This window comes from Aythya marila (genome assembly GCF_965140915.1).
Source record: "Aythya marila genome assembly, chromosome: 17".
NCBI lineage: Eukaryota > Metazoa > Chordata > Aves > Anseriformes > Anatidae > Aythya > Aythya marila.
Window position 1 is genome coordinate 2,030,557 of NC_139058.1, and position 21,946 is coordinate 2,052,502.

Sequence of the window (21,946 nt, forward strand, 5' to 3'; positions counted from 1 at the left end):
TTATAAAGCCAAATTATAACTCAACTTACACAATGTTTTACAGGTTTCTGAGGTCCAGTCAGTATCTATCACTCCTCTTCAAGCTCTAGTTAGACACATCCTGCAATACAGCATTAATTTATTCCCATAGGTTCCTACTAAAGGCAAAGTATGCCTGCTATCTTATGAATTGCTGACTTCTTGCCAAGATGCGTGCTACGGTCTGTGCACAGCGTGGCCGAGCGCAGCTCACAAAGGCCACACGTGCTGCTTGTTCTCAGCTTATCCAGCAGCGTTTGGCCTGGCAGGGAGCAGCGTGAAGCCGTGAGGTGTGCAGGGAGTGCAAGGCAAGCACTGCTGAGTGCAGCTGGACCAGTCAGGGCACATGAACTAAATAAAATGAACTAAATAAAACGAAGTAAATAAAGTGAACTAAATAAAATGAACTAAACAAACTCTAAGCCTGACCCCCCGCTCCTATAGAGGCTCTCAGTTCGGCGCAGTTGAGCTGAATTTTCACACACCTTACCAGGCGGGCTCGTCATCCCCACCTCCACACCCGAGAGCCCCCAAAACCACACAAGGCGGCAATTTCGCGACGGAAAAACCCCCAAAGCATGGCCAAACCCATAGGCAGCAGGGCACGGGCGGCTACAGGCGGGCACACCAGGGCGCTCCGACGGAGCCACCTACACGGACCCAGGGCTGCTGACTGCAAAGAAGTGAACAAAATAGAAGGGGGTAGAAAGGAAGAGAAGCACGAGACACCCCCAGAAGCTCGGGGCACCCCCAGAAGCTCGGGACCCCCCTCCCCGTGTGGCGGCGCTGCGTGAGGGGAGCCCTCAGGGCCCGGCCCGGCCCCTTCCCCCCGCCCCCGGCGCGGCTGCGCAGTGCGGTTCTGCGCTCTCATCATGGCGGCGCGGGGCCATGTGCAGGACCCCAACGACCGGCGCCTGCGGCCCATCTACGGTACGGGCCCCGCGGGGCTTGGGGGGGGGTTGGGGTTTCCGCTTTTTGGGATTTCGTCGCTTTTTGGGTATCTCTGATTTTTAAGGGAGCGCTGCCCCTTCGGTCGTTTCGCCGCCTGCTGTAGGGGAGCAGGAGGAGAACGCGGCCCGAGCGCCGTGTTGGTGTTTCGGGCTGTTTTAGCAGCTGGGAATTAGTTAATTATTAGTAATTATTAAAGCGCAGCCGGGCAGGCTCGTTAGGGTGGTGTGTTGGGGTGTAGCGGCTGTTTGTGTTGCTACAGAAATTGGTTTAAATGTAAGGGTGAGGTGGCTGCAAGGAGATGGTATTGTTGGGCACCCCCTGTGCTGAGCTGTCCCTGGATGTTCCCGGGGTTGCCGCCTGCTCCTGGGCTTGCTCAAGAAATTGTGGGCAAGTTTCTGTCTATGCAAATGCAGGGGAAGAAAAGAAAAACAATTCCCCAGGCTACGGTGGCGTTCCTTCAAAAATACAGAGAAAAAACTCTCCCTGTGAACGCGCGGAGAGCAGCCCTGAATTTGGGGTGAGCGCGCCTTGGGAACGGCCCTTGCAGCCCAGCACTGCCCTCAGGGTCAGGACCTTTCAGTTTATAGATTTGCATCTCTCTTGGGTCCCACTGAAATCAAGGAAGGCTGTGTGATTGCACTTGTATTGTTATTTTAAAGTTTGCCGCATAATTGTGATTGCGGTTGTGCAGTGTATTTAACAATTTTTTTTCTCCATTTATGATTGTATTTGTGCAGTTTACTTAACTCCTTCCCTTAATTTTCTTGTATGTGCCGTGATTACACAAATAGTTGCACGTGAATAAATAGGGCAATGTCTGAAATGTTCTTAAAACAAAAATGTGGTAAATGTAACAGATTAAAGCAGATGATGTTGAGATGTGTTTCGCTGTACTGACTTCACAGAGCGTGGCTTTTACTGAGAGAGCTTTAGAAGTGCTTTCTCCCAGGTCTGGAAAGTGTTACCTGATTTCACAAAAGTCATAAAATGGAGATATACAGCATGAGGTTAAAAGTCTGTTTCTTTACTTGAAAAAGCACTTTTAAGTTTGCGCCTTGTGCCTTGATTGCTTGGGGTTCCTTGACAGATCTGTTTATCTTTCATCTTAATTTGTCTGCCTTCACCTGGAGGTTCATGGGTTGCGTTTGCAACCATTGAACGTATCCACCTACAGACCCGCAACCAACGTGGACTTAAATATTTTCCTTCCCTTTGAATTTCTTTGGAAGTTGCCAGCTCCTTTGGCTTCCAACAAACTTAATTGTTGTTAGCAAAACACCGTCTTTTTATTCTGCTGCAGCTTAGAGAGGTTTGTGGTTTATTTGACTTACTTCAGAAGACCTAAAGCAGAGATCTTATCAGTGCAGCTCGTTGTTAGATAACTCCAAGACCGGTGGGTAATCTGTAAGTGAGCCATGCAACACAGATCCTTAAATCAGGACATCTCTGCCTGTGTATGGAGGGATCACCAGGATGCTCTGTTGCAGAGTTTTTAAAACCTCTTCTTCACCAAGAAGTTTGTGCTTAAGTTTTAATGTTAAAAGGTGATGTACAGGCTGCAGTAAGGTAAAATGGCCAACTAACCTGTGTGAAGGCAGAATATTAGGGTTTCAAGCCATCTGTATATTTTATACAGCAACATTTCGTTTTGGTTAGTGTGGGCAGGTTGCCTCATTTGAGGTTTTGTCTGTATGGTCTCAGGAGTCCAATTAGCCCTACTCCAAATTTGTACCACTTGGCTATGGAAGCAAATGTGAAAGCTGCTGGAGATGTAAATCTCACTGGTGCAGATGCACGTTTTGCAGTAAAGATCACCTCATTTTACTAAAGATCACCTCTTAGAGCTCTTTTCATGAGAGCCACAGTCTCAAAGAAAAAAGGTGTGTAATGTAATTTCAATGGTCCAGCATTATCTCTGCTCATAACCTGGCAGGGGAGAGGTCAGAACAGCGTGAGCAGACCTGTCCCTGTTGGCATGTCAGGTGCAGCCCAGCTTTTCTGAAGGTTCAGGTTAGTAGGTTTGAATTTTGGAAGGAGGGGAAGCACGGAGGGCCCGTGCTCTCATCTAAAATTGCTGGTTTGTCATTGTCTGAAACATGGTAACATGCTGTAGATGGAGCTGAAATTCATAACACAAAGCTGAGAGAAGTGGTCTTGAGGCAGAGCTGTTCTACAGCTGAAGTGTTACGGGTAGTGGGATGTCCTCACTCCACTTTTTTGGCTTTGAAACTTCTCTGGTTAAAGCTTGGTGATGCTCTGTTAGGGGACGGGCTCGTTCTGCTTGAAATACAGACCGTGTGGACAAGTAGGTCTTCTCGCAGCAGTTTGATGGATTGGGAGTTTATGATTCCTAACCTGCTGTGTGTTAAAAGTCATTCAGAGTCTCCCAAAGGCACACCAAATTAATTTCTACTTTTACTGGAGCAAAGAGCATAGTGAAGAGCTATTGCAGCAGGACTCGCTCTATTGTACAGCTCTTTTGTTGGTGTAATGAGCTACGGGGAGTAATTACAAAAGCTTGTTTGTGTGAATGACTAGAGATGAATACTCGGGCTACAAAGTGACATGTTTCCTGAATGTTTGGCTTAGTAGTAATTGTGCAAGGAAAATGGGCTTTGCACTACCAGCCTAACAGCACGGAACTCTGCAATGAAGGTAGAGGTAGGCTTCCCGAATGGTCTGGCAGCCTGTTGTAATTCTGTGTATGTTCTTCTTACGCAGATTATCTTGATAATGGCAATAATAAAATGGCAATCCAGCAAGCAGATAAACTGCTCAAAAAACACAAGGATCTTCACTGCGCAAAGGTAAGTGGGGTAGCTGTTCGCTGAGCTCGTTTGCTGAGTGTGGTTTGAGACCTGGAGCATTTCACTGGGCTTTTCCACCAGTGCCTGCGAGCTTCTAGAGATCACAGTGGGTTCTAAACCCTCTGAAATGTAGAATTCTCACAATTTTGTGTTTGAAAAATCATACAGATCCTCCTAGGGAGGTGCCTCTGATGACTGGTGTATGTGGCTACACCTGTGCTGATTGTCTAGAGCCCTGCCAGAGCCACTGCAAGCAACCAGTGCAGATGAGCTGTGCCTTAAAATGTCTCCTTTAGACATTAGGTTGAGGTACTTTGTAATAGTTCGGAGCAAAGCTTTCACTTGGAAGGAGTGTTCCTTACTGAAACTGAACCAGGAGGTTTCTGAGGCATCTGCTCTTCTGCTGCCCTCCTTGTGCCCCTGTGGAAGGGAAAGGAGTTTTGTTCCTCACTTTCCTGAACATTTGAGTGTCTTTCTACGGTTCTCTTTTCCCTATGGATTTTCCTCTGCAGTTCATACCACTTCTACATTTTGGAAACTTCCCAAGCTGAAGTGAGTGTCTTTGACCCGAATCTCATTTCTGTCACTTCTCTCTGGCCAGTTATTAAAAGAAAAAAAAAAATGAAAATTGGTCAGTTTTCAGCCTGCAGGTAGAAAAATCTGAGCTGCAGCGGATGCCTTAGTGGCCTGCATGCGTGTTAAGAAATGCAAAGCCACACTGTTTGGTGCAGCTTGCATTTGGAAATTTTCCTCTGCCGCCATATGGATTAGAAGCTCCATAAAAACTTGAGTTCTGTAGAAATAATTAGGTGCTTGGGCAAACCCTCTCCTCACGAGGAATGAGAGGACTTTCACTGGTAGCTGCCAACTGTGTTCCTAACAGCTGTCTCTGTGTTGTATCAATAGGTTCTAAAGGCAATTGGCTTGCAGAGAACTGGCAAGCAGGATGAAGCGTATGCTCTGGCACAAGAAGTAGCAGCACTTGAGCCCACAGATGACAATTCCTTGCAAGCACTAACTATTCTTTACCGGGAGATGCATAGACGTAAGCTTTTTCCTTTGCCTCTCTTAGAAATCATAGTTATTTACATTCTTCTAAAGTATGTGGGACCCTTTTTTTTTTTTTTTTTTTTTTTTTTGAGAAATGTACAGAGTCCAGAGTTGAAGTATGGGTGTATTTTTAAGAGGCTGTAGTTGAGGGGTTCGGGCCCTGAGAAGCTGTGTAACAGGAGGGAAATCCTGGCCTCTCATTTGACTGTTACCTTTTTGAATGTGGATCCTCACAGCAGGATGTTATCTTAAAATACTAAATTGTGAATGACTGAGTGAAACTGCATGCCCTCTTCTGAAAGAAGCCAGAGCTCACATGGTGCTTATCTGCATCTCTAAACAGTTGTTGTTTCTGGCAGCTTCTTGTGGGTCTTGGTGGTGGTAGCAATGTTTACTGTTGAATCACTGGAGCAAATAACAATGGGGTGAAACAACTGTTGTAGAAATAGATGTGTTGTATCAATCTGCAACCATTTTTTGATGCATAGCAACTGCTTATGCCCCTCTAATCTCTTTCTTTCTGTGATGTACACACATACATATATGTAGTTAAAGTGTTACTTCCTAAACACTACGAAACTTCTGTGTGTTGTGACTACAAAATAAACAAACCCTAGAGAATGTCAAAAGCCTTCCTGGGATTGTAAGCAGCTCGCTTAAACATTAAGCTCAGGTCTTTAACTTCGAGGTTTATAACTCAGAAAGGAAAAAGTGGTTGTTAACTACTTACATGACCAGAAGTGGAAGAAAACTGAAATTAGATATAATTGTTGTACATATGTAAAATATGTGAAAACTGAAATACAAACTATATTTTGGTGATTAATACTACACTGAGATGTGATTGGTTTTCATCCTTCTGTTTTTTTCTTAAAGTTTTAACATGTCATGGTATCATAAGTATTGTGTCATGATAGGCCTATTGTTAAGAAGTATGGTGTGAAGTATTTCACTTGTTAAGGGTACTAAAGCAGGCAATTGAGAAGGAACAGGATATGACTAACATGGACAAACCTGCGAGAAGAGTAAATAATTGGATATTAGGCTCTGAAAATGCTTTGTGTTTTGATACATAATTTATGTGGAGGCATCATTCCGCCAGGACTAGAAGTCTTGATTTAGTTTTAATGGTCCAAAGTAGATAAACTTGCTTAAGGTAAGACTTAGAAGTATTTCTGATCAGTTGTTGCTGTTAATTTTTATTTTTTTTTTTGAGTACTTCCCCTGTTTGTAGTGCATGGGGTCTTCTGGCGGAGAGTGCAATTTCTGTGGTCGATGAGCATAATTAGATTACCCTTCAGAGTATCACTGATGCTAATTTTAGGTAGCCATGCTTTAAATTTAATCCTGAATGTGTCTCAACTCAAGCCTGTGGTTTTGGTTTAGCGGAGCTGGTAACTAAGCTTTACGAGGCAGCTGTGAAGAAGGTCCCCAACAGCGAAGAGTATCACTCTCATCTCTTCATGGCCTATGCCAGGGTTGGAGAATACAAGAAGATGCAACAGGTACGATCAACGACTTGTGTTCTGGTTGTTCTGAGGTGTCACTTGAACTCTTTATCATACTGGTAAGGCCTTTTCAAGTCACATGTAATTGTCCAGAAAGCTAAGGCTGAGCTAGCGTAGTATTTAGTCTGCTGGTTCGTACGGAAGGGCTGAGAAAGCCGTTATCTTAGGGGAAAGGTTCTGTGAAGGCAAATGCTTCCTTTTCCTCTCAAGAGGCGTGATGATTGTGCCTTCTGCATGCATATCTGAACTGATAGGATATCCTGGTGATTTGGGGATGGGAGGTTTTTGTCAATTCGGGTTGCACAGTATGGTAGTTACCTATGAGGCGGTGTATTATGAAGGAGTTAGGGAGTAGGTACAAGATGATACAGCGGGATAGCCTGATCCATGTTTTCAAACTTGATTTCTTCTTTAATTTGCTGCCCTGTTTACAGAAAGCTATCTTGCCCATGCTTTTGCCTCCGGAATCTAACATAAAAGTAGACTTGTATAGGTCATAATTCAGTGAAGAGAAACTTAAACGTGCTTTCTTTAAGTACACTGCCTCAGCTGGCAGAACATTGTCGTACTGGTTAGCTTTGTTTTCAGCCCTTCCAAATTAGGTGCCTGGAGAATGCCTATAAATGGAAGATTCTTTTCAGAGCATGTGCGCTCACTCTTCTGTATAAAAAAGCACAGAGCCAAGTAAATGACTCCTAAACTCCCTGTTGCTCCCACTGTGTTAAGGTGACTTGAAATTTTGTACAAGAGTGGCTTAAATGCCTAGAAGGACATACTGAGCTGTAGTGTTCTCCTTTCTAAGAGTGCTGCTTGAGATCAAACTATAGACAGGGACAAAGTTATTGATATATGTGGAATTTGCCAAGGTTCTTCCTGCTTGATATATATTGTGTAGCTGAATATCCAAAAAGTCAAGGTTAATTTAAGCCGTATTCTAGCTCCTCTTCAAGTGGAGCTATGTTATATCTGATAGTCCACTTATTCGCAACCAGAAGTTTTCAGAGATGCTGTGATAAATGCCTGTATGAAGTTTGTTTTGGTCTCAATTCTTTGCTTGTTTCATTTTGTTACTATGTGTAGGCTTTAAATACTCCTTTACTGATCAACCTGAGTTATGGTATCTCAAATAAGAACTTTATATATATTGGTCATAGCAAACCTAATACTAATAATGTGTTTTGTGTGTGTTTGGGGAGTGTTTCCAAAAATCTGAGCAAATTATACCATGATTTTTTTCTGATTAAAAACTAATTCTAGGTATTCCTGTCCATATATTGTTCTAAAGGCTTTATCAGCTTCAAGTGGAACATCACTCTACTTTCTTTATATTTTAAGGTTCAGAATCTCCTAGGAACCTGAGCTCACAGATATATCAGCATTAGGCTGTATAAAACTGAATAGCACCAGAGGCTTGCTTTAGCTGTAGTAAGGGATGTAGCACAGGGATGCTAACTGATTGGAGAGTGAAAATAACCTTTGGTTGCCTGTGTCCTGGGGTATTTCAGCTGAAAATAATGGGAAGTGCAAACTGAGAATACAGTCAGAAAATGAGCAGAGAAGTCCTATGGAAGGAGTAGTAGTCTATTATTTATGGTTCCTTATAATTAATTTTGCTAGGGAAAAAGTGTTGTCTGTCCTTCTATACAGACGTTGGAAATCTGTGAGAGAAACACTGCACTGTTTCTGTGCTAGGCTAGAAAATCTTGAATACTTCAGTTCTGCTTTGATGCAGCCAGGCTTTCAGCTTGACCTTTGTGTAGGAGATGCTCTGCATGTACAGGTGCCCTCGTCTCTCCGGTATCTCAGTGTGTCTGAAATGAGTGAAGGGCAGTTGCTTACCCGAGGAAGGCCTTTTAGCCCTAACCGAGCATGCTAGTGAAAATCCACACTGGAAACACCTCCCTTGCTCTTAAAGAATAAGTCTTCGGCTTCCTGCTGCAGTTACCATTTCTAATTAAAGCTTCATCTGTTCAGGCAGTCAGACATGCACATGCTCACTGCTGTTCCTTGTCAGACTAGCACAAAGTATTTGATCTTTGAAATGGTTTCACCTTCTTTCTTCTTCTTTAGAAGTAAGCTAGGTATCGGAAGGGCTTATGGATTACTAAAAATCCTCTGCTCTAGCTGCTAATTCTGAGTTATTTCTTGCCATCATTGTTGTTTAACTTGTGTTGTCTGCCATGAGTTCATAAACAGATATGGTTTAGGATTAATTATTCCGTCTTCTATTTTTCAGGCTGGAATGGCACTTTATAAGATTGTACCCAAAAATCCTTACTACTTTTGGTCCGTGATGAGCTTGATCATGCAGGTGTGTACAGTGTTGCAAATGAGTTTGACTTTCACTGCAGGTATAGTGCAAACCTAGAAATGTTTTGAGTGAAAACAGATATTTGAAGTAAAATGTCTGTTTGAACCAATTCTGTATGATGCTGGGAGGATGGAACCCTCCCGAAACCACATTACTGAAATGGTTGGAAACAAATGCAGTGGTTTTCAGTGCAGCTTAACTGGTCTGCTTTACCACACTTACACAATTTGATTTCTTCTCTTATCTGGACTAGTACCTTACTGTCTCTCAAGTTAGAAAGGTAACGAATAGCATCTGTACCCCGTTAGACAGAAGTGTTCTGTTAGTAGGCTGTAGAGGTTCTAGGAGTTCTGGACTTAGCACATCTTTCAGGCTGCAGAAAGCATGCAGTAACAGCAGCTCAGCTGTGCTGCTGTTAGGTTGTTCAGCTGCTACTGAATCTGCTGACCAAGTGTTGGCCAAGCAAGAAAAAATAAGCAGAGAGGCGTTAGTTACATTCTCTAAAATACCATAGCATGGAGAATACAAGCATGTTCTTGCTACATGTTATTTGCTGGGGGTTTTGCATGTCTAGGGTCTCTATACAACGTAATCAAGAGTGTTTCCAGGATGCTTATTTAAGGCAGAGAGAGCAGGGTTGCTCTCTTCATGTTGTAGATGGTAGTTCTGAACGTGTGGGTTGGGGATATGGGGTTAAAGCATCCGATTTACTTTTTTTCCTCTTCTAGTGGGGCAGTTGAACTGTTCCAGTAATTCTTCCTCCCTTTAGTCTATTTCAGCACAGGATGAAAACCTCTCCAAGACAATGTTTTTGCCACTAGCTGAAAGAATGGTGGAAAAAATGGTGAAAGAAGATAAGATCGAAGCTGAGGCTGAAGTAAGACGTGCAGATATTTTCAGCTTGACTTGAATGTTATTGAGACAAGGAATGCAGCGTTAAAGGAAGCTGATTATTTTAACGATTTTCTGAGATAATAATCAGTGTTCTGGAAGTAATGTGAATGTAGTAGGACAGAAGGAAAACAGAGCAGAGATCTGGGAGAGATGCGTGAGAGTGTGGCCAAGGAATTTATTTGGCATTTGATTTGACAGATGAAGTACTTGTTTTTGCTCCCTGGGAGGCCCCAAGAGAAACTTTAGGACTGAGAATGGAAAAAAGACCTAAATTCCTCAGTGCTCCACCCTCTGGGATGCTAAAGATAGCTTTGCAGTCCTTGCTATCTCCTAATGACAGTAACAAGAGTCACTTTATTTCTTGGCATACCTGTATTTGTTTCACTAGCAAATTTCATTGCTTTCTTTTAAGGTCGAACTTTACTACATGATTCTGGAACGTTTGGAGAAATATCAGGAAGCCTTAGATGTTGTGAGAGGAAAACTAGGAGGTAACATTTTCTGTCAATTAATAATCACAGTTGTGTGGTGGAACAGCAGTTCTCTTTTGCTTTGGGTTTGTCAACTGGCTACAAAAAGAGCTGTAAGCAAGCCTGACTCTTAGCATCAGTTTCAAACGTTGAAGCAAATTCTGGAAGTGATCTTGTGCAGTTTGCTTTTACCGAACTGTTCATGGTACTTAAGCGTTATATTCAGTGACAAATTTTATCCTACATTTCTATGGACTCTTCTTTCTGGTGATTAAAATGCTTTTGCAGTTTTAAGGAATTGGGATGTGAAGATTTCTGTAGGAGATCTGGCCTTTCTCTGAGGGCCTTTTTTCTGTTGCATTACTGCTTTGCATCCTTGGCTGTAAGAAGATGCTTTATTCAGAAAGCAGAGAAGGAAATGCATTGATTAATCAAATTTGCCCTTCTGTTTTTAATTTAGAGAAGTTAACAAGTGAGCTGCAAAGCCGTGAGAACAAGTGTATGGCAATGTACAAGAAGCTGTGTAGGTGGCCAGAGTGCAACGCGCTGTCGAGAAGGCTGCTGCTGAAAAAGTGAGATGATGATTCTGCAATCCTACTGAGAGCTGAAGGAAAAATCCTGGCTGGTCGTGAATTGCATTGTGTAGTGGTTCTTAAAAGTGGTTGTTAAAGCAGAAGAATATCAGGTTCTCAAAGCATTTCTAAACATTTGCACTCCAAAGGCTGAGGAGGAAGGCAACAAAAGTGAACACTAAAGGACAATGGTGAAGGTCACAGGGAGAGTCTGTCAGTAGCATAGTTGCTTCTCTTTGATTTTGAAGGCTGAGTTCAGCTACATGTTCATGCAATAAACTTGTGTTTCCCTTACTTCTGAAGGCTGTGCTGGCTGTCCAGCTCTTTCTTTTTTTTTATGGTGGGAGAGGAGAACAACTGCATTTATGTCTAATTTTCTGGAACTTCATTTCTCTCACTTGGCCAGACTTTATCCTGGGAAACACATGCAATGCTTTGAACAGATGCATCAGAAGAGAGCATCTCTCAGATGTGAGACCTTTTAAAGGAGAAATGATTCTTAGTACACTTGTGTGTTTTGTAATGTTAATATGATATTCCTTAAATTCAGTTTTTGCAAGGAATGCAGTTTTAGAAGTGAATTACTGTTTTGGCAATTCCCTAAACTTCTTGTTCTGTGCCTGCTTTTTGTTTCAGCTCAGATGATTGGCAGTTCTATATAACTTACTTTGATTCAGTGTTCCAACTCATAGATGAATCCTGGACACCTCCGCTGGAAGAAGAACAGTAAGTTAACAGTTCTGCATTGGATTTCTTTCTCCTTTGTGATGCAGAGAACTTCTTGCCTTCATGTATAGTATTGTCCCTGTCTTTGGGTGGGTGACTTCCTGGCATCAGGCCCCAAATGTTGTCTTCTCCCTGTTTTATTTTGGAGGCTGGCAATAGTCTGTTGGAAATCGTTTAGTAAAGTGGTTTGTACACAGTAGAGCTCTTCCAGTTTGTATTTTTCATGGTGATTGAATTAGAGAAGCCATCATGCCAGGTTTCCTTAAGAGTGTTCTGGGAATATGCTGAGCGCGTGTTTTCAGTGTCCTAGGAATGGGGGAAAAAATCAAGGAGTCGTCTGTTTCTGTAACTGCACAGGTCTTTGGAAGGAGAGGTACACTATTCTATTGAGCAAGCTGTGAAATTTATAGAAGAGAGGATAACAGAAGAATCTAAGAGCGCTCGGCCACTTCGGGGACCATATTTAGCTAAACTGGAGCTGATTAGACGTTTGCGTTGCAGAGGTTGTAATGATGAATATAAACTAGGTAAGAGCCACTAACTGGATGATAAATGAATCGTTGGGGGAGAACTCAAAACAAGCTCTTCGTGTTCAGTGTGAATTTAATTCAGCAATGTGGTATTAAAATCTCTGTGCTGATTTCAGTATGTAAAGGATTTTGAAATCATTAGAAGATGAAGCTTGAGGAAAGGAAGATAGTTCAGGCTACTCCAGACTTGTAAAAGCAATCAGGAAACATTTAAAAGGACTTACTGGACTTTAAGAGCATATGATCCATTACATTTTGATGAAAAGTGCATTCCTGATGCACTGCTTTTGTAGAAAGTCCTTCTGTTTAGCTGTAATAATCTCTGGGTGTTCTTTTTTTTTTTTTTTTTTTTCCCCAATAACACCAGGATTTGTTTTCTTAACAACTTGCATTTAAAAATTATAGTTAGGGAGTCAGTGAAGGAGAGGATATGATTACAGCAATACCTGTGCTTACTGGTTCCTTTTGTATTTCCATCCAAAAATAACTAACTAGATAAGCAGAGACTCTGTATGCATGCCCGTCATGCTGAGCTCTTATCTGCCAAAGTAGCTCGAATGAAGCTCTTAGGATTTTGTGTGTCTCTTTCTCCTTGGTTATCAAAGACATTGAGCTTCTGATTAAAATCTACAGTAGTGCAGCTATTTGTTCTGTAACTCAGTCTGTGATCTCAAAGAAAAAATGAGTTAAAGATTTCTCACAGTGATTTCATAGGTTCAGCTTTTAATGGAGCATATTAAAAGGATGAACTGGCCTTTTTCCTAGGTGATCCAGAAGAACTCATGTTCCAATACTTCAAAAAATTTGGGGACAAACCCTGCTGTTTTACTGATCTCAAAGTATTTGTGGATCTCCTCCCATCCAGCCAATACACAAAAGTAAGTGAAGGGTAAGATGGTGGCAGGAACTGCAGCGCTTGTTTGCACCTTGTACCTTTCTCTTAAGACACCTCTGGGTTATACTAAGAGAGAAAAAGCTGAAGTTGAGTGTTTGGAATAGTGAATAGAGATGTATTTGCTGCTTGCTGTTACACAAAGCATCCTTCGCCTTTCCCTTCCCACTAATGCCATGCTTTTCCTGTTAAAGTTGTATATTGAATTGGAAAGATCCAATTTCTTATTGATGCAGGTAGGGTGCTACTGGGGTGTCTTGCTTGGCTCTACTGCAGCGCTGAACAATCTGCATGCTGATGCTGATCACGGGGAGACCAAGGGACCTACTGTAACTTTTCCAGAATCTTTCTGAAACAAGCTCCCTTTAATTGAAAGGCCCGTTTGTGCAGAGTCAGGAGCAGCTCGTTGAATGACTTCAGCAGCTGGGAATCCCGTCACTCATCCCATTGTTTCCCTAAGCCGTTGTATAAAATGCAGTGCTGGCTAAGGCTAGACAGCTGTTGATAAAATGTTTGTAAACAAAGTGCAGAGAGTGTTGTTGGTTTTCATAGCTTATTAAAATATTTTTTGACTGGTAATACAAGCTTGTCCTACAGCCTTATTAGTAAGGAGAAAGGTGGCCTTGGCAGGTAGTCATTACTGCTGATGTTTTGAGTCAGAAGGTGTGTTCTTGCCCCACTGGCAACAGATGTGGTCAGTAGTGTACTTAACTCACAGTTCTGGAAGTGGGGGTACCATTGCAAGGTAACCTGTGAGTCTGGAAGCTTTGAACAAGTGTTGCTTGCTTTTTTAAGAGTTCTTAATAAAGTTACAGTTCAGTAGCTGAGATTGTGGTGATCCTGCTGGGCCAATATGCAGATACTTCAAAAATAATTGTTGTAATACCAGTCTTGTATTTCTAGAGGCATAAACTGAAGTATGCAGTGTAGTGATTTGCACCTCAGTAAAATTTCAAACTGAAAATATTTTCAACAAAATCTTCATCAAAATCTATGGGAAAACTAGAATTTTTGTGCTTGGTCATCTGTTCCTTTTACCTAGATGTCATGAATGTTTTGTTTTATTTTTGTTTTGCCCAGAGCACGTGTTTGCAGTTCTTGTGTTTCAAGACCAAAAGTAGTAAAGCTGAATTAATTGGCTTTAACTCATTTTTAAGTCTGTAAACACTACTGAATTTTAAAGCAAGGAAAAAAAATAAATGTTCACTTCTCGTTGTGAGAAGTCTGCTGTCACCCATTAAAAAAAATTGTAAACAAGCGGCTGCTTTTCTTACAACTTAATTTTAAAAAGTCATTAATCAAAGATGATGACCTCACTGGGCGCGCTGCATTGCTTCAGAGTTGAGAGAAAATATAACAGCTAGTACAAAACCACCATTTCCTTTAAGCGTGCTGTAAGGCCTTTTGGTAACTAATTATTTTAATTGCATAGGTTATTAGTGTGAGTGTTAACAAGTGCTTGAAATCCCTGTGTGTCAATGTTTTGGAAACTTTCCTGACATATTTTTTCCCCTCTGCTTGATTAAACTCACTAGGCTGTTAAGCAAAATGATAACTTGTGCTCGTCACCTTCTCCCCGCAGCCCCCCAGAAATCCACTAATGTCAGTGTGATGTCAAGGTTTATTCTGACACTTCCACCTCATTTCTTTTCTTGGTTTGAGGGAGGAAATGATGTCTCTGTTCATGCAGTCCCGGAGGCCCTGCAGAATTTAACAACGGTGTTTCTCTTCCAGTTCATCAGTCAGTTGCTGGAAGTAATCCCCCTGTCAGCGGCAGCAGAGAGCGAAGTTGCGCTGCCAGCTGATATCAAAGCCCTCCAGCAGCACTTGTGCGTGGTGCAGCTCACCAGGTTGCTCGGGATTTACCACGCCATGGATAAGAAGGAAAAGCTGACTGCGGTCCGAGAGTTGATGTTAAGATACCGCCATGGATTGGAGTTCGGTGAGGAAAAATCTTGCAAGTAGTGGTTGCGGTTTGCTTGCAACTCTTTGTGAGTAAAAATTCAGTTTTTCCAGGGGAACAGAACTACACAAGCTCTGGCCTGCATCGCTGGTGTATAGCAGCCGTCGAGCAGCTAGATAACTGTGCTCTCTCCTTTGTGGCTACATCCTTGGGTGTATCTGAATTAATCTATTTCCTTTTAGTTTTCGTTCTTTTCAATCGTCTTAAAATAAATGAGGCATTCCTGTGCAGCTCAGGTGGCACATTTCTATGCTTGCAAAGTTGCTCGTGCCTTTAAGCAAAGCCAGGCTGTATCACTGGTGTATGTAGGACAAAAATATAGGCGTTAATACTTATTTTTAAATCTTGCAACTGTAGAAGTGTTTTATCATTTCATCAAGTGTCAAAGTACGAGGTGGCCAGAAAATTTTTTCAAAGTCATGAGCAGAAATTTCGTCATTACCAGAAAAATAATAGAATTTGTTTAAAGAGCTGCTTTCTTTCAGTGCTTCTATCTGGAGTTTGAATCCAAGAAAAAAAGAGCTATAATCTGAGACAAAAAAACATGCTGCTTTTGCATTTCAAGCAGAATGAATTAGAAAAAAAAAATGTATGAAGAGATATAGCACATGCACAGTTGTTTCAGTTATAAAATCCAGAGTTTCCTTTAGAAATTAAGCAGTGGTTAATCATCTGCCAGATGGCTGTGTCACTTGATAATGCTGGCAAGGTGAGAAACAGCTGACAGCGCTGTAGTGACAAATATTTTAACTATGCAACTCAGGGCAACTCTGTTTTTCTTTTTAGGGAAAACGTGTTTGAAAACTGAGTTGCAGTTTTCAGATTATTACTGTCTGCTTGCAGTTCACCTGCTGCTTGATCTGTGGCTAGAGGAAGGTATGTTTGTAAAATTGCTTAATGCTTCCTGGGATGGTTGGGGTAGGGAGATTGGGTCCCTGTGGCCAGTGTGTACCTGACGTGCCTTGTTTGTGCCGTAGCTTTCTGTATTTTTTTTCACTGTGAGGTATTTCAGGAGCTTCTTTGTTCAGCTGGCATTTGAGCTTAATATCACTGACCTCTAAAGGAATTTTTTAATTCATTTGTGTAGGTCCTGGCAGAGTTTTGCTGCTGACTGCTGCAGCTCAGCGCTGTCCCCAGGAGTTTGTTCCAAGTTTCCCACGTAGATACTGTTTTTTTTCTGTCCCTTTGCACAAGTTATGCTGACAACTCCTTTCTGATTCCAGAGAGATTTTGAGAGTATTTCTTTCCCTCCCTGACATACTTTGTCTTCTGGATCCCTGGCTTCTAGACATTTGCTGAGATGTGCTGCTCTGTCTTCAGCATTCCTATCTGCCACATCAGCTCTGCCCATTAGTCTCCCAATTCCAGAGTCTGTCCCCAGCGTGTGAGGGTTGTGCTCTGCAGATTTGAGCTGGATATTCCCTGTGCAGAGTTACTTCTCCACCTTTCCTTCAGAGAAAGCTATGATGCTGGGGTGGGTGCTATGTTTTAAGGGCAGCAACGTGACTGATAGATGTCATCCCCACATTTAAATGTTGAGAGAAGTGTAAAATAAGGAGGGAGGCTTTGATGCCAAGGTGAATTGTGCTGTAAGTGTGAAGTGTTCCTCCCTGATCATACCTGCATGTGTTTTTATCTTTGTCCCCAGGTGAAGAAACAGCTGTGTGGCAGTGCCTCACTTTCTTAGAAGAAGGGTTATCTCATAGTCCTTCTAATGCTCAGTTTAAATTGCTGCTAATTCGAATCTACTGCAGGCTTGGTGCATTTGAACCTGTTGCGGAGCTCTACTCCAGCCTTGATGCAAAACACATACAGCACGACACCATCGGGTGGGTAGTATATACTGAGAATAATTGGTGGTCGTCTCCAGTAACCAGTCCTGAGATATCTTCCGTTGTCTTTGCTACTGGAAGTCAGCAGATTGTCAGACTGTCACAGTGTTCTGTAAAAATATTCTGGAATTCTGTGAGACACATCTGCTATGGTGTGCTCTGCACACCAGTGGAGTATCTTTCCTGGGTGATTTTGATCAGTTCTGGATCTTGAGAATATTAACTAAATTTGAAACTTGTGAAATGTGTGTATCTTGATGTCAGTTGTAGCTAGGTGTTCCTGCTTATGTCATTGCAAAGTTTGGGAGTGCTAGTTAAAGCAAACACACCAAATGTCCTCGCCTTGTGGCTATCTAAATAAGTAAAGTTCGTGCTCACTTAAGCTGGGTGGAGGAAGCCTTTTTTTTTTTTGTTTGTGTTAGGAAAAAAATAAATTCCTTTCTTTACTGTTAAAAATTTAAATCCTAACACGAATGTTGTGAATGCTCCCCTGTTAAGTCTCCAGAGTCTTCAGTAAAGCTGAAGTAGGCTGCAGGTCCCTGTTCAGAGCTGGATTTGAAATTAAGGATTCCCCAGCATGTGTGCTGATGTTTGACTTGCCTTGTGTTGTGTTGCAGCTATCTTCTGACACGCTATGCAGAGTCACTGGGCCATTACGCTGCTGCATCCCAATCCTGCAATTTTGCACTCAGGTTTTTCCACTCCAACCAGAAAGATGTAAGTTGAATGAAACTTCTACATCCTTGTAACAGAGCAGCTATGTTGAGAATGCCTTAACAGCAGTCCTGTGTCCTGTGTGAGGGCTTACGGAACTGTAGTGGGTAGTAACACAGGAATAGTTTGTGCAACTTTGTGTTTATACAACAATTTGTAATTTACTGTTTGATGGAGTTTTTCTTTAGCTTTCTATTTATACAAACCAATTCGAATACTTCTCAAAAAAAAAAAAAGGTATGATTACTTCTAAATGAATGGATTGTGATTTAAGAAAGTAAGTGAAATGTGGTAACTAAGTACTGAAAGTTATATGACAGCAGGACTTTGGAAAGTCGTGCAGCAGCCCTGGGGATGGTGGGTCAGGATGTCGATGGCATGCATCAGAGTCCTTTGTATCACGCTCATGGAAGCAGCGTGTCTTAGGGATGACTGTTGTGGGCACACAGTGTGGGGAAAACACATTGTCATCAGTGGTAATGAAAGTGCAAGGAACAAGGTAGGAGAATTTCAGAGGGGAAGAACGGACTTTTGAACCCACAACTCTAACTGCATTATTTTCAAGTGATAGAATCAAAAGCCTGGTCTTGTACTAATGGGAGCGACCTGCTTTGTTCAGTTTGCCCCCAGAAAGTGGTGTGGATTAAAAGAAAGTGGTCTTAAATGAGAACCTTGGTACTGGAATGGAGGAGACAAGGGAGGAGAGTAGCTGAATTTTTCTCCAGGAGATCAGGTGCTTCCTAAGATGCGTGCCATGAGCTAGACATCTGTCATACTCGTAGCTTGCTGCTTAGTAGCTGTGCTTGTCATTAGTCTTACTTGAGAAGAACACCGTGAGCTACATTCACGGGAAAAATCAATTCTGTTTCAGCATTCCCGTAGAATCATGAAAAATGGGCTGGGTAGGGGAACAACAAAATGACTCATTTTTGAAATCTTGATGGAAATGCACTGGGCAAATAGAACCAGCTGTAGTCCAGAACAGTGGTAGGGAACTACATGCATAGTGCTAGTCCACCTCCCTAAACCGTGCAAGGCAGTCCCATTCTGAGTAGTGGGAATATGTCCCTGTATTTATGTTACACAGTTTGATCTCCTATGAGAGGTAGGTGAAGAAAATACTCACTTTACGTTGTAAGAAACAAAGGTGGGATCCAATTGCAACTCTTTACTTAGAGCCTTGGCAGGCAGCTTAGCCAGTGGTCATACAACTCGATTTTGCACCATCCCAGTAGTAGATAACATCCAAGAGCTGCCTGTACTGAATAGTAAGGATGCTTAGACAGTAATCCCTCAAACAGTATCCTTGTGCTGCTGCAGCCCGGGTTATTCCTAGGTACAAGTTACCAGTTGCCATTTACCTGTTCCAGAAAGGTAGTTGCTGAATTACTGTGACCCGTGTCCGACATAAATTTCCCTGTAGGGAGGGGGATGCACAGAGATGCACATGGATCATGAGGTTGGAGCTTGCTCTCATCTGCTTCCCTCACTTGCTGATTGTTTAAGCACTGATTCTACTTGCTAAGATCCTGTGGGTTCCTGGGTGGGATGTGTTGTGCTGGAGTGAAGCTCTGGATCCAGCCAGCTTTCTCCTAAATGTCTGTTCTTGGTAGTTGTGGCTTTTTTTTTTTTTTTTAAAATGAGGAGTGACTTGTTCAGTCTCGTTTAACATCCACCGAGTGACTTTTTAATGAAAAGCGTACCTGGAACCAACTGTCCAAATAAAATGTTTCACTGCAGTGTGCCAGGTGAAAAAAGTGAACTGAAAAAACTACCAGATGTGATTTGTCTGCTTGGGAGCGCTGTGTTGTAAAGCAGCAAGAAATCATCTCTCCAGGGAAAACACTGAGTGAAGCAGAAGAAGGTTATTCTTTTTGGCATGAATAATAAAGATGCTAGAAGAGCACAAGCTGACTGTCTACAGTAGCTCAGCACTCATCCACTGAAAGAGCCACTGAGCCACGTGCCAAGTGCTGTTGCCAGGAAAATGCTACTCAACAAACAACTGAGAAATGCTGAAAAAGAGGTGCCTGAGTTGTTCGACCTGCCTCACTACCACACCTTAAAAGGCTGAAATTGCAAGAGCAGGGAAAATGATGCAATAAGTGTCATATAATGCTTCATGCTACAAGACAAGGATGCGTCTCTGGAATCCACTCATGTCATGTCTCTTCTTGGAGACAGTATTGCAACTGGAGGGCTGTGAGCCATTGTTGTTCTTGAGGAGCCAAATCTCTCGTGTTCTGGATGATTCCAGAATTCAGAATCCTCTTTTTAGTGGGAAACTCATCAAAAGCCATGTTAGTTTGCAAATAGCAAGGGTCCATAAAATAACCCTGAGGTACAAATTGAAGGAGGAGAATTTTCAGTGTGGGGCACTGCCCATCTGAGATCGTGGCGTGTCAAGAAGAGAGGGGAAAAAACAGGGTCTGTACCATAAGATACCTCCAGTAACATGAGGTCAGAATATGGCACCAGTGTCCATGCTCCAGTGGTTCTGCTGGGGTTGCCACTTCATGCTGAGGGTCCTGATAATCAGCTTCCCATTCAAGTCCCATAACAGTATCTAACTGCAGTGTTAACGGAGGACTGTCCTTTCAAGGTTACCCTCCTACCTGATTTCAGCTGCTGCCTGCCCCTTTAGGGTGATGTTGATGCTAGCTGGAATGTCTGCTACAACATAGAGAACATGTCCCGTGTGTTCTGTGCATGGGCTCTGCTTAGGGCAGGAAGTATGGGGTGTGAGCAAATCTGGTATAGAAAATAAAGCTACTGATTGAAAGGGATTGCTTTGGATAAGTAGATTTTCCTTCTGACTTGGTGAACTTAACGGTCTGAAGTGAATCCAGTTTAAGAGTGGGTCCCATAAGTAGCAGCCATCTAAGCTGCTGTGCAATCCTGACATAATATTTCTGCTCTGGGAGAGGATGCCAAGGACAGGGAGGAGAGAGAAGACGGTATTGCTATATTTGGCCAATGCTAAAAAGGCAATTTCATCCTTCTCAAGATAGTCCTCCTTTAAATATGCAGAATCACAAGTAATCTCTCTAATTTTCTTGTGTCCGTCCGTCTTTAATTTCTCCAGATACTGCAGGCAAACAGAGCACCAACGTGTCCTATGGGGATATAAAAACCACGTCGATGCAGTTGAATTAGCTACCATAGCGCAATCCCGTAGCCTGACAATGAACTCTGCAAGGCTGTATATCAGAGGGTATGTTGCTGAATATTTGGCATATTTTTTTCATACAGTACAAATAACCAAATTGCTTAGGAGAAAGACAGAGCTACCTAGAGGACATTTTGTATTTTGGAGGGAGGAAAAAAAAAAAAGTGGCTTTTATTTGTGAGTGCTAGCTTGCAGTCTGTGAGCCTTCCCAGCAGGTTGAGTCTGCTCATACAGTGCAGATTTCCATTGCCCAGGGGTCTTTTTGGTGCCTCTCATCTTCAGTGCATTCCATAGTCATATTCAGAAGAAAATATTTGATTTGCCAGAATTTCTCACTCGTGGAGTGATTCTGATTTAAAAAGACAGCCATCTGTCTTGACTGGGAGCACAAATTGTTCACTCCGTCTATGCAGTTAGGAATTCTTGTTGAAATATGGTGCTTGTTTGGGGCTCCTTCATCACATAAATCTCCTCCTGGAGATTGCTTGGACTTAGGGGAAATATTAGTTGCGTGCCTTGTATAGCTGCATTTCATCAGAAGGGAAGCAATCTGTCTTATGGACCCTGATAGTTTCCTTTGGTGCTTAGCCTGTATTGTAATATGTATGTGCTTTGTGATGTTATTTTGTGATCCTGTATTAAAAATCTAATAAAAAAAGAAACAAAAAAATGTGTGAGTAATTTTTTTAATCTGTGTTGTGGTAATATGTGATGCACATCCAAGTCAATTCCAGGAAACCTGGGATGTATTTATTTTGTCTGAAAGTATTTCTTAAAATGAAATAATGATTTGAAAAATGAATCTTTCTTTAAAATAAATAAATAAAAGAACCTTCTAAAATCATCTCTCTCCATCTATAAGTATCTTTCAGTTTGTGGCAACAGGAACGTGATCTTGTTCAGTGTTGGTCTGGTTACCAAATAACACTACCTAGTGGAGTGGCTGAGCATTATTAAATTAAAGCAGCAAAGCTACAGGCTTCTCCCAGGGTCTGAGTATCTGCCTGATTCTGTACCTCTGGGTTAATGAAAGCCACAGGAATGCAATTTCTTGGCAGTGACCTTTGTTAAACTCTTGTCTTGAATTTATAGAAGTAACTAATACAGAGCTGGTGTGTGTTTTCTTGTAGACCTCAGAATATATCATTCAAGCCTACAAGTACGGCGCGTTTGAGAAGATCCCGGAATTCATTGCATTTAGAAACCGGCTGAATTCTTCCCTTCACTTTGCGCAAGTTCGCACAGAACGGATGTTGTTAGACCTCTTACTTGAAGCAAATATGTAAGTACAGCAGCAGTGAGTGTGTAATACCTTGCACAGGGAAAAAATGAAGACTTATGCATAAGTAAACAGTGGCTAAATGATACCTTAGTAAGTTGCACTTGTGGCCGTTTGGCAGAAAGTGAAAGCTGCTCTCTTCGTTGCTGTCTCCTTCAACATCTTTGTACTGTGTGTAACGCTGCTGACATCTGAAGAGTTGAGAGAATGTGGTCTGTTAGTTAGCTGTTATTTTTGTTTCCAGTGCTCAGATGTGTGAT

At 42.1% G+C, this 21,946-nt stretch overlaps 1 protein-coding gene across 1 annotated transcript in view; it reads left to right on the top strand.

Annotated features, from left to right (window-relative positions):
- The first annotated feature begins 805 nt into the window (after positions 1–805).
- NAA25 (N-alpha-acetyltransferase 25, NatB auxiliary subunit) overlaps positions 806–21,946 on the top strand; it is a 29,520-nt gene continuing 8,379 nt past the window's right edge. Inside the window, exons 1-16 of the mRNA XM_082774040.1 lie at positions 806–948; positions 3,691–3,776; positions 4,683–4,821; positions 6,213–6,331; positions 8,571–8,645; positions 9,415–9,522; positions 9,952–10,030; positions 10,470–10,581; positions 11,218–11,307; positions 11,665–11,834; positions 12,603–12,715; positions 14,464–14,671; positions 15,479–15,568; positions 16,341–16,521; positions 17,142–17,241; positions 21,538–21,689. Coding sequence (XP_082630166.1) covers positions 891–948; positions 3,691–3,776; positions 4,683–4,821; positions 6,213–6,331; positions 8,571–8,645; positions 9,415–9,522; positions 9,952–10,030; positions 10,470–10,581; positions 11,218–11,307; positions 11,665–11,834; positions 12,603–12,715; positions 14,464–14,671; positions 15,479–15,568; positions 16,341–16,521; positions 17,142–17,241; positions 21,538–21,689 — 1,880 coding nt within the window. The 5' untranslated portion in view covers positions 806–890. The remainder of the gene's footprint in view (positions 949–3,690; positions 3,777–4,682; positions 4,822–6,212; positions 6,332–8,570; positions 8,646–9,414; positions 9,523–9,951; positions 10,031–10,469; positions 10,582–11,217; positions 11,308–11,664; positions 11,835–12,602; positions 12,716–14,463; positions 14,672–15,478; positions 15,569–16,340; positions 16,522–17,141; positions 17,242–21,537; positions 21,690–21,946) is intronic.